Source organism: Columba livia, chromosome 7 (assembly GCF_036013475.1).
Source record: "Columba livia isolate bColLiv1 breed racing homer chromosome 7, bColLiv1.pat.W.v2, whole genome shotgun sequence".
Taxonomy (NCBI): Eukaryota; Metazoa; Chordata; class Aves; order Columbiformes; family Columbidae; genus Columba; species Columba livia.
Window position 1 is genome coordinate 13,425,350 of NC_088608.1, and position 15,787 is coordinate 13,441,136.

The 15,787-nt window shown below is 35.7% G+C and overlaps 1 protein-coding gene across 2 annotated transcripts in view; it reads right to left on the reverse strand.

Moving 5' to 3' along the window:
• Positions 1–15,787, reverse strand: part of PTPN4 (protein tyrosine phosphatase non-receptor type 4) — a 116,922-nt gene that overhangs the window by 44,705 nt on the left and 56,430 nt on the right. For both annotated transcript variants that reach the window (XM_065070611.1, XM_065070612.1), the window contains 6 exons: positions 14,106–14,150; positions 13,809–13,861; positions 11,307–11,427; positions 10,129–10,216; positions 8,857–8,945; positions 2,691–2,754 (listed from right to left, as the gene is read on the reverse strand). In XM_065070611.1, the coding sequence (XP_064926683.1) occupies positions 2,691–2,754; positions 8,857–8,945; positions 10,129–10,216; positions 11,307–11,427; positions 13,809–13,861; positions 14,106–14,150 (460 nt within the window). The remainder of the gene's footprint in view (positions 1–2,690; positions 2,755–8,856; positions 8,946–10,128; positions 10,217–11,306; positions 11,428–13,808; positions 13,862–14,105; positions 14,151–15,787) is intronic.

Genomic DNA, 15,787 nt, shown 5'->3' on the forward strand with positions numbered 1-15,787 from the left:
AATCGATTAAAAGTAGGCAAATAATTCTTTACTTATGTTGATGCCTCTAAGCAATGCCAAGTCAGGGAATAAATTTAATAGGTGATTAGAAGATAAGGCACTTGCACTTTTGAGGATGGTTGCAATTAAAAGCTCTCAACGTTCTTTAGCAGTATTTGAATCTTATCTGTTTAGGACTACTTAAAAGCAGATGTAGCCTATTTTGGAAAAAATAAACATACTGGAAAATTCCTTTCCCAAGTCCACCAACTTAATATCATACAGCATCTCAGCTTTGCATCTGAATAAATATGGTTACTCAGCTGTAAAATTCATTATATATTTACAAACAACTTTGAAACACATCATCAGCATACCACAAATGTGTTTTCACTGCCATATCGTAAATCAGTGCTTTTAAATAGACACTCAAAGCACTGGACTAGAGGTATTTTACATACCAAATGTGCAATCACTGAGTTACTTCACCTAGTTCCTGCTGCCTAAAAAGGGCCATTTAGGCTCCCTTCATTGTTAATGGGAGTGAAAGCAAACGGAAGGATATACCACCAGAGAGCAACTTAATCCATCCTAAAATGTACTTCCAACTCGTGCAAGACGTTTCTCTGTTTGCTTGTGTCTGGTTACTATAGCGGAAGTCTAATAATTAGCTTTGGTTAGCTAATTATCATGAAACAGAAAATATGTTCTTTTAACCTAGCTGAGGCTGAATACAGGTGAGATTAATCTTATTCTACTAGTCTATGAGGAAAAGTAACTCTGGAAAGAACAATTTTAATATTAGGTTTGATTTTAAAATTAGTTTAAGTACGCCTTCTTTGGAAGCCAAATTTTAGCTTTGATCTTAAGATATTCATGACTTGGAATGAATGAAAATTAAGTTCTTGCCACCAGTTTTAATCTGATAAATAGAGTTTAAAGGAAAACACTACAAGGTTTTTTAATTTGTTAGCTTGGATAAGATGTCTGAGCAGAGAAATTGCATTAGTTACACATTCTGGTGCAACTAACAATATGCAGAGTATTCAAAAGGCAACAGAAACAAACAAAATGAGAAAGGTGTCTTTATATTACCTTCAATTATATGCAGTTTTTTTTCTGCAGAAAATGGGGAAAACACTCAAGTACAGTAATCAAACCGATTTTATATTTGGGCATCTCAATCTGCAACGTCCTGAACTCTGCTACTACAACCTTTTCCTCAAGTTCTGATTTAGAAAACAACTGTGGTTCCTAATTTCTGAATTCCAAATAAAAACCCAAATTCTCATCTCAGACCTAAACACACCATTCCTGCAACTGTAATGGAAGGTACACAAACTGGTATCAAGACAAAATTTGACCTCTGGGCTGTCAGAGGTCAGTTTGTCTTTCAGAAGTAGCCTATAGCTCCTGTAGCATATTATGAAATACCTGTGCCACTACGATGAAATATTCCCCCCACCTTCTTTTGTATCATTATAATTTTTCAGCTCACATTGCATGATGCCTGCTCACATCGACAGATACCCCCATTTACTTCATATAATCACTGAAGTTTTTTTTTCTACACATCATTACTCCAAAATCCTCTAACTCCTGTTTATCCTGCTTCAGAACTGACAGCTACTCACACTGCTCCAAGCACACAGGTGAAACTTCTCTTGTCAACTAATACACAACGCAGAGTCTGCAGGAGGTCAAAACTCCAAACTCCTGGGTTTCATTTTAAAGGACCTGCTTTCAAGATGTACAGCTTGACTAGAGCCAGTCACCAGCCACTGGTGTGATCTGATGTAACAGATGTTTGCTCTTTATATTTTTCTTGTTTAACCACATTGTCTCTAAATCTGGAATAGTCCTGTAGCACTCAGGATGCATTTCTGCCTGGAATTGATCTTTTTTTATCTAGTCAGTAACTCTGCATTCAGGTCTCCAAATCCTTTCAGCTATAGGAACTGCACAAAACCTTTTAACAGATCTGATGAGTTAATCACATAGTCATATTTTTAATTAATTTCTCCGTCTTTCCCCAGTGATATGTCTGTGACGGGCTTAGACTAATCTCTTGGAGGCTTGGAACAGTCCATTTCTTGCTGAATTAAACACACAGAGGTCCTGTGGTGCTTCACAGGGTAGCAAACACCCACCACAAGCAGTGAAATACACTTTCTCCACAGAAAGCTTCACCTTTTCCTCAACAAATTTAGAAGTATGCATATAAAATTATTGTATGTAATTTAAAACTGCAAAGACATTCTTATCTCTTCTGTTTAAACATAAGTAATAGAGCAAACTTGTATTACAAAATCTGAATACAAATCAGCATGTTTTAATCAAATGTTTACTTACAAGCACATATATGACTGAAGCAGCATTAGGCATTACCTTTAATTTGGCATCTTCTGAAACTTAAATTTTATATTGATTTACTTTCAACCTTTTCAACATTCTTCTTATATAAGCAACTTGCATTTCCTGCATACAAATGTAAATCTAAAAGTATCTAAAATAAGGCAAATCAGTCAAAAAAAGGCTTCTAAAGCATTGTAATGGCCCATTTGAGAACTAAAATAGATCACTGGTGAAACTGGGCTTTTAATTGCAGATATAGGCAAGAATCAACATAACAGTCAGTATAATGCAGAAGTGCAGTATAGAGAAATTTCATTGCTTTCATTTTTGGAGATGAAATTTAAGACAGTACTCACCAATTCTTTCCTAAGCTGAATAAAAAACTGTTTGCACTTAAAAGAAATTTTTACGATCTTCAACCTAAATGGAAAACAAAAATCACAATATTTAAACACTTAGTATACTGAACCATGGTTAAAGGCTTCAATACACCTACTGAAAATACACTTTCTCGAGAGAACAGATTTCACTTCATTTCCATGAAATTTCCATCAACAGAAAATAAGATATCAAAGATTACATAAAATACCTTGTATAATTCAAAATTTATGAGCCATGTATTTAAGTTATCTATCAAATCCACTTGTTCCCATCTTAACCCAAGACAGTTGCTAATTTTAATCTTTTCCCAGTTCCGAAGTCCAAAGAGCTATTCTATCCTCAGGTCATCCCAATCTGATGTTCTCTTTTCTGAGACTGCTTTCATTATCCCTTAGAATATGAAAAAATACTTTAAATGCCCCCTGATTCCTGAAAGACATTCTTTCTCTGTGCTGCTACATGTCTTTGAATATAACCAGAACTTGTTTTAGTAAAATAGCTAAGACAAGATATAAGCACAGAGATAAGGACTTGCAATCTGGGTATTGATAAAATTAAAAACCAACAAACCAACAAACACAACAAGAAAAACATCAAACAAAACAAACACCAAAACAAAACAAAAAAATAATCACGCTACAAGGATAAAAACACATTTAAAATATCACAGGACAGGGAAAAATCAGCCTACAGATCTTTTCATCTTGCACAATATCTAGAAACATACAAGATGTTGACAGTAATTCCAGACCATTTTGGATGGTCACTGCAATGCTGGTTACACTGAACAGGAAAAGACAGACTATATTTCCATCAGAATAATTATATACTTTTTCAAAGAAATGCAATATTACAGTAGTGCACATCCTTTATTGAATATACAGGAGCATTAATTTAGTCAAGAATAAAAGCAAGGTTACAATTGTAACAAGAAAAAATATAGTAAGTTCTGAGACTTTGAAACAGAACAACAGGTATGACACTGCGAACTGCAGAACACTAAATTCAGATGCTCTCTCACTCAAAGGAGATTTCACTGACAATTGTCATAAAATGCAAAGCAAAAGACAATCTCAAATATTATAAAAAGAACCACAGTTAATTGAAGGAAATTATACAGTAAACTTCAGGGTTTACAATCAGCCTTTTATACAGCACGTCCATGCAGAGCACTCTTACTAATCTGAACTGTCATCTCTCACGGTCCCTGTACTCCCAGTTACTATATTGGCTTGGTAAAGCTACAAAAGCAAGCAAGCAAACAAACCCTCCCAAAACAGAAACCTACTGAAACAACAAAAAAAAACCCCAACACAACAACCAACAAAGCCCCCACCACATCAGTGAAGATGTGAAGATAGTGCTACAATTTTTGAGACAAGCATATTCATGAAGAACATCTAGAGACCTCAATAGTGACTGGAATTACTTGCCTTATTAAACACCTTGATGAATAAAAAACTCTCTAGACTAGGAAGAATGAGAAGCAAGACAATAACAGACACCCAAGCTGGATCTCTCTATATAGGAATTATCTTCTTAACTAAATCAAATGGAAACATTTTTCTCCAGGGAATTATTCAAAGCAGGAACTTAACTTGGATGTCCTAATTTGTTGGGAGAGTTTCTATCTCCAATAACAGAGAGATTAGCCTTTCAATTATGCTTATTTAAATATTTCCCTATATATTTTTCTTTCTTTCCTAGCTTTGTTGTTAAAAATTAAAAAAAAGCAGCAGCTAGAATTTCATCCCATTTTTTTGTTCCATGTTGGTTTTTGTTGTTGTTTTGGTTTTGTTTTCCAGTTCTTAACAAATTGTTGCTATTGAAATTAGCTTCTCGAGGATTAAAAAGCTATAAAAGGGGTACAACTTATCTACTGAAATCAAGTTATTCCATTGGCAATGCAGCAATTTCCTTAGCACCTCCTGTGACAAACAATTGATTAAGAATAATTAGGGATGGGCCCTAAATTTACTGGATGGGCTAGACACTAGTGATTATAGCAGTCTGTGGAAAAAGCAGAGAAAAAGCTCTATTGGACTATTGGGGCTGCAGTTTACCATGACTACTTTATAATTAATTTTCTAAAATTCTGGGATACGGGGCAATTAAAAAAACATTTTAATATATACCTTTTCTAAAAACTTAACTGCACATACTCTACAGCATATCAGATTTGCTTAAGCATGCCAGTAGAAAACCTGAAAATATATCAAAATTATTACACTTATAAAAACACTCTACTACCTTTTACTCTTTTTTTCTGCTAAAGAAATCACCACCTTTGGCGATTTACAGACTCGAGGAGAATGATAAGCATGAAACCTATATACGCTGTTTTTTAATCTCATCCCATAAGTCAGGCAGAGTGAGGTCAGCTGCCTCTTAAGCCTGAAACCATTTGGAACAGACTCAAAACTATGACATTAGTCAATCAGGTCTAACTCAACCCAAAAGAGTCACCGTTCAAATACAAAGAAATGATTCAGCAAAACTGAATCTCAGCTATTTTTGAAAAATACAGCAGATAAGAGAGAGTTCATATGCACTGCTAGCACCCTGCTAGTCATTAAATAAGAATATCTATACTCGGCTAAAGCAAAAGGCTTATTTGTCTGCCTGTTTCCTTTCTCTGTCTGTCAACAACGGTCCAAGTCTAAGTAAAAGTGTAAGAACAGGCAGGTATCAATAATATTTTCTGAGTACGATTTTCCAGTCTCCAGTCACCTCAGGCATCTTAAATCATTAGATATATCTTTTAAAGTGAAGAAGTATTTAAAAGTCCTGTACTCAAACACGTGGAAGGAGCCTCATGATATCAAGCCTGTGTTCTCATTAAGGACTTTACCACCCTAACCCTTGCTGGAAGAGTGATAAAGCAGGACACAAGCAATCCAGCAGATTTCTCAATCAAGATTTCTTTGACACAGGCTCTGGACTAGTCATCTAGCAAAGATGCTCTTGGCAGCACAGCTCACAGGCGAAGAAAGACTGTCCAGATTCCGTAGTCAAAGACAAACTTGGCTCCAGCAGCTGTGAGATGGTGAAGCTGAGATCCTAAGGGAAATGAGGAGGGATGTAGCAGACTAAACAACCCTGGAGTTCAGGAGAAGAAACTTCAGCTTGCTCAGAGCTCTGGTGGGTAAAAATCCCTTAGAAGCTGCTGCTTGCGGCACAGGAGCTGAGGAGAGGTGGCCAGTCTTAAAGGACAGTCTTCTAAATCCAGAGCAATCCTGATGTGCTAGAAAACATGCAATCATGGATGAACTCAGAACTGCTGACTGAGTCCAAACACGAAAAGAAGCGTACAGGATGTAGAAGCGGGATCAGATGACCAAGGAAGAACAGAGAAGCACTACCTAGGCATTCGAGGATAAAACTAGGAAATCCAAAGTGCAACTGCAGTTGCCACTGGCAATGGATGCGCAAGGCAAAGCACCTCCCCAGGGGTACACTGACTGCAAAAGAGAGCCAAAGGAAAGCATATCTCCACTGCTGAACAGGTGATACAGTAACAAAGAAAAGGCCTTTGGTCTTCAAGGGCAAGATCTACTCCCTCGATTTCTGGGTCTCTGTGCCTGGTAGCACATTTTGGGGAAAAGAGGAATTACCCACAATATACGAAGATCAAGTTAGGACACACTGGATAAAAGGCTGTCTCCTTTGTTCTGCTTTATTCCTGCCTTGTCTCCCTCTTGTTTCATTTCTCTCCATGATCAAAAGGTTTGCAACATGCAATTTAGATATAATATCAAATTAAGAGGGAGAGGGCGAAGACGTTTTACTTGATTCTTCTTGAGCACTACAGTTAAACCATTATTTCTTCCCACATACATGCCTGTCTATCCTCTCACCTCAAAACTCAGCTCAGGAGTACTGAAAAAGGGATATCTAAACATTCACTGTAGCCATGAAGCACTGGGAAGACATTACATGGCTCCAGTCGCACAACAGCAAGAGTAAGCAGAAGCAAGAAGAAAAAGCATCAGTAATGGTGTCACTGGAGCAGCTGCATGACTACAGCTGACAAGGAAAGGTAATAGGTCTACTACTGAGCTATATTGTGAGAACTCACAGTTCAGATCCTTACTCATAGGAAAAGAAAGTCTATAATAGAACAACACGGGGAGGTGGTGTGTTGTTGGTTTTTATTTGTTTTGGTTTTCAAAGACCAATTATGTTGATATTATTGTCTTCACATAAAGAAATTAATATTCCTGATGTCAGCTGATATGGCTGAATACAAAGAAGAACAGTTTAGGTAATTACGTACACACAAAAAACACACCAAAAATTTAGATCACCATCCCTGGCTTGCAAACAATACAAAGCAGAGCTTACAGAAACCTCTAGCTTCCTGTAGGGACATGTAGCTATTAATTATGACTTACATTGTACATACTCAGTAATTTACAGGCGTGTTTATAGAACCTATTTCTACTACTACTGTTTTCCCAAAAATAACAGCAGTAAAAACAGCCTGAATTAAAACCTTCCTAACTATTACAGCATTGCATTTATAAAACAGCCTTAACACAGAAATGGCTCTAATGCTTCAAAACTCTCACTAGCTGAAGGATCGCTTTCTTACAACATGTCGCTATTACAAAGGCAGGTCTGACTGACTAGTATAGCAGTTCCAGACTTATCGTTGCAAGATCCAGTTTTAATTTACCCAACTAACCATGAAGATTAAAAAATCTACATGCTCTGTAATTGCTTCAGACTTACTTTCCTTATCTGTGGATAACACTTATGTCACAGCTTTTTTTTTTTTCTTTCTCTCTGAGAAATCTACTACGATTTAACCATTCACACTGTCTCTCAAAATGGTAAACCACCTAACATCCTCCAGCAAAATGTGAGACTAAGCTTAGCACAGAAAACCAGAATGTCACAGAAATTCATTGGTTTGCAGGAAAGATCAAGACTGTAATTAACACCTTGAATCTCTGCAAGGGAACTTACTAAGTGAAAACAGGTCACTGATTATAGGCAATGGATCTTACCCTGTGCTAACAGAAAACAACAAAACCCCAAGGATTTCAACTGCTTATATCAGTTTGAATTTAGAGAAAAGTCTTTCCAGTTTCAATTGTGGTAACCAATTTAATCTATTTATCTGAAGATGACAGACCAGCCAAGAACTTTAGAAAAGTCCAGTGCTGCATTGCCCAAAACCAGATCAGGAACAAATGATAATGCAAAACCTTTCATCATTTTCCTAGAGCAAACAGCTTTTGTGCCTGGGAAACTATTGTCTCTTATGATAATTTTATATGGCTGACTTCACCCACCCAGAATGCTGTTCTAGCATACTCAGCGACATATGTAGTAAGTAAGGCTGTCAAAGTGGATTCCAAGCAGGCAAAGGAAACCAAGGGAAGGTTCCTTCTGAGGGAACTAAAAAAAGCATCGAGGAAGGTGACATAACTTCTACACAGTGCAGAACAGGATTTCTCTTAGATCTATCCTCCTCTTATATGAATAAATAAGAACAGGATTGCAACTTCAGAGGACTGAAAACTATAGTAACACTTAATCAGGATAACTCCATGTTTACAGAACAGCTTTAAAAACTATTTTAGTTGAGAGAGCATTTTCTGCAACAGATGTACTTTTTTGATCCTTAGGAAAATGGTTATCTGTGGATGAAGAGATGACATCCATCTGCTGATTGATGACATTATTGCTCCACCTTGGTTATCCTCAACTGTCATACTACATCAAATTTAACACACGCAGCGCAATTGACTTACATGTAACAAAACAGACAAGTGCAATCACTCTCCAAGTTAATATTTTTAAGTTCAGTTGTCACTTTAAAGATTGTCAGCTAGACCATAACACTGGCCCTGGCTATACAGTTAATTAAACATCAAGTATGCTTACAAACTTGTGGAGAAAAAAATGTATTCAAATTCATTATAGTTTGCACCACAACCGTTTAACAGCACAGCAGGCAGAGCAGGACAAAACCTCAGCATAAAATTACCCACAGCACAGCGTGAGGTAAATCATTGCATCTTGATAGGCTACAACTAAGTTTCAGTCTCTTTTGAAGTGTGTGACACTGGTAGTGATAAAAACATGTTTTGAAATACTTAAAAAAACATGAGGTTAAACAGCTGTCCTTACCACTGAAAGGTGTTAATTCGTACTCTGTTCTTAAAAATTAGTATTCCGCCTGACATGACTCCAATCATTATTTCATTGTTACTCTGATCCTTTAGAAAAAAAAAAAAAAAAAAAAAAGAGAAAGTTATTTGAAGAACAATATAAATATCTTTGAAGCCTCATATATATTCATTCTCATCTCTCTCTGAATACGCAGATACCATAGTAAAACAGATCTCAACTGACAGGGAAGGAAAAGTGTTTTAACAAGACACATAAGAATTAAATTATTTAGCACACCCCTGAATGTTTGTTCCAAGTTCTTTATAAGTTACCACAGAATTTTAATTTCCTAGGTTAGATGTTCTATCTTCCACCAACCTCGAAGAAACACATAATATAGACTATTCTAGCAGTTTACTATGAATAACAGCACTAACAGACTGGCTTGATGTTTGCTACACTACAAGCAACCAGCAGCTTAAATTCCTACCTGAAAGGAAATTGCAATCTCAGAACACAGAGAGGAGAGATTCTAAAACAAACAATATTGTAAGCATTTTTAAATAGTACAGTTTTCCCAAAATATCTCTGCACTCTAATCAACCACCTATTCATCTTTCAGTACATGTGCAAAAACAGCAGGACACAGAGAGCAGTGAAGTAGGGTCCATTTTAAATTCTATTGCAAGTTTCTCTAACCTTTGGGAGTAGGACAGGGATACTTAAAAAACAGAGATGTCTTGGTTACAAAAAGTAATTATATTCAGAGGCTTTGCAGAAATGGTGGCACTAGTACTGGCAGGTCAATATTGTTCAAGTCAAGACCTTGAGCTCCTTGCCTTACCAGATAAAACTGATATCAAATTATATTACGCTTACCTTACATTAGCAGTTTGTATTATATAATGATAGTGATTTATAATTTGATTCTAATCTGAACCAAATTAAATATTTTTGAAAGTTGACAAACCCTTAAATATCAAAAGCACATTCAACAAGTACATTTTTCTTATTCACCAGTACCCAACTGCACAGGCATTCAGGCCAACAAGGCTCAACCTGAATTATACAGGTATAATTAAGCTCATATTTAAGCAAAGAAACACCCTCACTAGAGTGAAATAGGGATTATTGAAATTGGTAAATGGCAGGCACCTAATAAGATAATATTTACATTTTTTCCTCTTGTAGGCAGCAGGCAGGAAGGCTCACTAAAAAGAAATTTCTCTTTTTCCATAAATCTCAGAGGAATCTGTTTTTACTTTACAACACTAGTTCATCCAAACTTACCCTTGCATAGTGCAATTCAACTCCATAAAGTTCTAAGGTACGTGCAGTATTGAGATAATTAAACTCTGCTTCTGCAGGAGACAACCCTCTGAAAGAAAGAAGCTCAATCAGAAACTTGCCAACATAACCCCCCACATCAGGCTCCCTCGTGAGCTCAAAGAGACAATCTACGTTCGTTTTACTACTTCTGCTCCCCTCTGAAATCTGAATTTCCTTTCTCACCATAAACAGACTGTAACCCAAATTTTTAACAGAAAAACACTTGTGCTTCCGTAACGACAAAGTCTTGACATGAGTCCACAACACAGCTTGCAAACACACACAACGTTTTATTTCTAATGCACTGTATCATTTAAATGTCTGTGGAGCTCTAGAACCTGGAAATTACTCTGTAATTTCCTGTATTTTGTAATGATAACGAGAATTTCTCTCCAAGGCTCATACTTATAAGTTACCATCAACTCACTTTAATTTCTTTACCTTACCTAGCAGAATTTGCTAAGCCTGAGATGATTTGCTAAGACTGAGATGTAACATAACATTCATAGTTTCTAAAGTCAACAACATGCGCCAATTAAGCAAAGGTTTTGGAAATATACCGTACATTTTCTTAACTGTAACGAGAAGTGCTTCAGTTCTAAAATACCAAGGAACCATCACTGAAAAAGCACGACAATGTTAACACACTGAAAAAAAATATTTTCCATTGCTTCATTGCCTTTTCCTCTTTAGTAAAAGGTCACAGACTTGCACACAGGAAAGAGCAGATACTGAAGAAAAGGACTTTGTTACTTCTAAAGTAACTCGCTTACTGGTGAGAGCACCATGAAAACAAAGCCTTTAAGCACAGAGCATTCTCAAAGACTGAAAAAAACTCTTAAGGAAGTTATAACCTGTTACCCAATCTAATACACACAAATACTGTTTTCAGTGTACCTTTAACATGTCTTTTCCACTTATTTTCGTTGTCATTCTGTCAGATATTCTATCTGTGCAGAGTATCAATGGTACTTACTATACAGACAATCTACCAAAAAAATCACATCAAACATACTCTTGAAAAAAAAAAAAAAGCCAAAAAACTTTTAAGACAAAATACTCATTTTTTATACAATAGCACAGCACCAGCAGTCAGGATTTAACAAAGTCAGTAAATATCTTCTGCTGTAAATCCTTACATGTGCTGCTGATGTAATTTTGCTATTTCTTTTTCAAAGTCTTGAGGCTGGCTAGGGATGAAAGAATAGTCTGAGAGGTAGCCTGGCAAGTTTTCTGAATGGTTGTAGTCTCCCAGCTCGGCTAAAATATTAAAAAGAGAGGTTATTGTTTATCACTGATGTACTTGGCACTGTGCAATGCCCCCAAATCCACAAAAGTCTGCTCCCACATAATTTATGATCTACAGCAAACAAAAATAGAGAAGACATTTGAACTCCCCTTTTCCCTTTTGAATAAACAGTCACATTCTCAGTGAATACCATGGAGATCACTTAAAGAGAGCTTTGAGTAGGTACTTATGAAGAAAGTATATAAAGTGGTTTATTTTTAATACACAAATTAATTCATAAATGCTGTCATAATGGCTGACACTAATATACTTAAAAGTTACTTGATTTTTTCTGATTTTATTTTACCCTTGTTTGCTTTCATGTAATTATACAATAAATATATTTTAACACTAAAACTTATTTCTTCATTAAGCTCTGCAAAACCCACCAACTCACTACGTACCAAGATACACTCAGAAGCATGAGAAAAATATTTTTTTGCACATTCAGTTGTATGTATGGGAAGAAAGCAGGCATACATACACGCACATTGAGAGACTCTATTTGAAACCACTAAAAAGTGTGTTTACATAGTCGCTCAGAGTTTCTTAAAGTAAGAAATAAAATCACATTTACTATCAGAATAAAAAAAAACCCCATACAAACAACAATATTTGCTAAAAAATACAGGCTTTGAGGCTTTCTAACTATAATAAAAAAATAAAGCTTTAAATGTCTGCAATCCACGTGACAGATCTACAGTGATAGGTGAGTACCATAATGTGAAACCTGGGAAGCTGACGGCAACACAGCAGCACAGGGGTTCCTGGGCAGGTGCCCTGACACCTGGATCAGGCAAGGAAGGAGGGAAAAGGGAAAAGGGAAAAGGGAAAAGGGAAAAGGGAAAAGGGAAAAGGGAAAAGGGAAAAGGGAAAAGGGAAAAGGGAAAAGGGAAAAGGGAAAAGGGAAAAGGGAAAAGGGAAAAGGGAAAAGGGAAAAGGGAAAAGGGAAAAGGGAAAAGGGAAAAGGGAAAAGGGAAAAGGGAAAAGGGAAAAGGGAAAAGGGAAAAGGGAAAAGGGAAAAGGGAAAGGAAAAGGAGTCTGGGGCACTGGCATTGCCAGAAACATATCCTATTTTAAATAATTTAAAAACTGGAAATTGGGACCAGGTTTCATAACAGCGTGCGTGCCTTGCTATAACCCACTACAGAGAATACAAGATCGTCCCAGATCTACATCTGCTCTTTACCTGTGTTTATAAAGAATCCCAAGAGCTAAACCCAGAGAGAGTTTAGCAATACGCAGGCGTAGAAAATCATTAGACACAGGTTTGCACATTGAGGAACTTAAGGGCAGCAGGATCTCATATATAAATGCAACTATAGTGCATTGTGCATACCTGCCACTTCTACAGTATTCAAAAAATAAACATATTATACTCTTAAAGGCTTAAACTGTTATAAACTTTTCACGGTGCCTGCTTCACTATCAAATATTTCACCTCTTCTAAGGCAAATCCCTACGGCATGACAGCACTTGTGGTTCCTATCTATTTGCAAGTAGCAGGAGTTCAGGAGTTTTGTTTAAGAGAAATTGTTCTATTGACTGATCTGGAAAAAGGTGACCAAAGCTAACAAAACTATACATAAAACATTGCATTACTGTACTTTTTTCCACTGAAAAGATTAACCTGGACACTATTTCTCTGATATGTTCGAAGTATACATAGTACTAAAAGTAGATATATGTATCTTTAATAGCAGAAAAACACATGAACCTAGATGGACATATCAGGATTGCTTATAAAACCGAATTTCTGACAATCACAGATTTCAAGAACTAAGTGCTGAACAGTCTTTTAGTTAATTAGTTGTTGAGGGTTTTTTTTTTCCACTGAACAACTTAATTATGAAAGAAAATGGGGAGACAGGAAGAAGACTAAATCTCAGCCTTTGAGACTTGTCTACTCACTGGATGGCTTAAAATTGACAACAATTTTGCCCAGATATGAACAGAATTCCTTTTTCACATTTATTTGTAGATTCACTGTATGGTATGTTAAAACTATTTCAGTGTCTAAAAAACATTTTATTATCATTCTCAAGAAAAAAAACAAACCTAACTCCACATTTCAGAATACAGAGAAATACAAAAGGCTTGTTTTGGGACTTTTAACCGCATAGGTTTAAAGAAGGTGAGCAGAGACTGTTACCAGTATCTTTTCCACTTTAGCTCAGCAAAACATATTGGGGATGGAGTGGGTAGAAAACCCAACCACCCCTATTTCCTTCGCCACGATAAAAGCAGCATCATGCCCACAAACACAGTAAAAACTATATTCTTTAGAAACTAATCAATACTACTTTTTATATATTTCAGTAGTAACATGTACATAAATACTACTTTTACTTACATTGAACAGCATAGGAAGCCAGAAGAGCAGCAGTATTATAAGGACAGGGCAATCTGTTTGGGTTTTAAAATGGGAAATAAATAAAATTACATGTTTCACGTGAGACTTGATTATTTTGAAAAGCCTTATCTTTCATAGCCTATGAACAAATTGGAGAGAACTATTATATACACTCCTACTTGCATAAACAGTAATTTATTTTTAAAGTATTTTAATTTTTGCAGGTAAAATCCCTCACCATTAACTTTTTCTCAACCAAAGCTGCATTTCATGGTCAACACAACAAAAATGTCTTACCTTCCAGTAAGAATGTCCTGTTTAATTTGCAAAAAATACTGGTACCTTATTTAAAGAAAGAAACAAAACCACTATAAGTAAAAGTAAAATTATGTAATTATTTTTCATCAATTTAATGCATTTTGCTTTCAGTTAGTGCAAAACTAAAACTTCACATTTTGCTTGCTATTTCTTAAACTCCTATGGGAAAGAAATTAAACTATGATTAGTAAAATAATAATACAACTGTGTAAATTAAACTAGTTACAGGTTATGAAGAAAAACATTCTATTTCACTAAAAGGCTGCAAATTTGACATTCTACCTGATTTATTTTCCAATATTTATGTTGAATTTAAAGTTTAAAAAGAGGAAAAAAGAAATGCCTTCATGGTGAATGAGTGTGAACAATAGAACTAATTAATATGGCAATGAAAGTTTGAATTTTGCCTCTGTGTATAGAAGTACCCCAATAAGACTGATTTGTACTCCATGTAGATGAAATTACTTTATTCTTATTTAATATTTGATATTACTCTGTTTTCATTTAAATTAAAATAATTACTCTTAGTATTTTGGAGTTACATTCTTAACTAAAAGTTGTGGATTCTATTATGGCAAATGTCTTCCAATTGACTTCCCTTGAACTTCTGAAGTTTTCTTTAATTATGATGTGAGAAAAGCTTGTTTTAGAAATTCATCTAGTCTTCCCAGGCCCACTCTTTCAAGTCAAGGAGATAGAGAGAGCCAAAGGAACAGATAAACACTTTAAAACAAGAACTATTTCGCATGGAACAGTGGCAGCAGAAACACTGACACAGAAACTCCAACAAACCTGGAAGTGCAAACAGATTTCTCTCTAAATTACTTCCTTTGTTTGTCCTATAAAACCCAAATATTTTGTTAACGTCTCAGAATGAATCTTTTGTTCATACAATTTAGTTCCTTCATAGTTCACTCAAAGGTTTCAGACAATTTCAAAGAAGTACAAATGTTTATATCAAGTGGCAAATCACACTTACTATAAACCTGCACTCACACAGAGACTGAAGTGGGGTAACAAGACCTCCTGAGATGGCAGGATGTTATTAGCACAAGCTTAAACCTTCAGCAAAACCCCCTTATAATAGAGCATAAAAGCAGCTGTAGAATTCAGGCTCTGATGCCCTTTTATTTAAAAAAAACTTTCACTGAGTGGAAAACTTAAACATCATTCCTGCTTTCTTATATATTTATTCTGTTTTGGGACCTCCTACGTTATTATTGTTACAAAACTAATCTGGTTTCCTTCTTGTAGTTCTGATTCAAAAGTAGCGAGTCAGACATTCTCATTCATCATAAACACTCATCAGAATTCCTTATCAAAAATCACCTTTTTCAAGTTTGACTGAAACCAAACATTTCCCAACATGAGCTTGCAATAAGAAATTAAAACCAAAATATATCACTTGATTACACAGGACTTATTACTGTATAGTCTTCGGGAAGTGGATTAGCTACCACTGTGAAGACTTCAATAAACATTTACACAAACATGCACTGAAATGCAGTCATTTACAAGCTAAATATAGTAGAGAGTTAAAACATTCAATGTTTGAAAGAAAATGAGGCAAAACACTCACAAACGGACCAAAGACGTAAAGCCCATGCACTCAACTCCTACAAAACCGTCTAGAAGTTCTTGAACTGACCAGAATAGCAAGG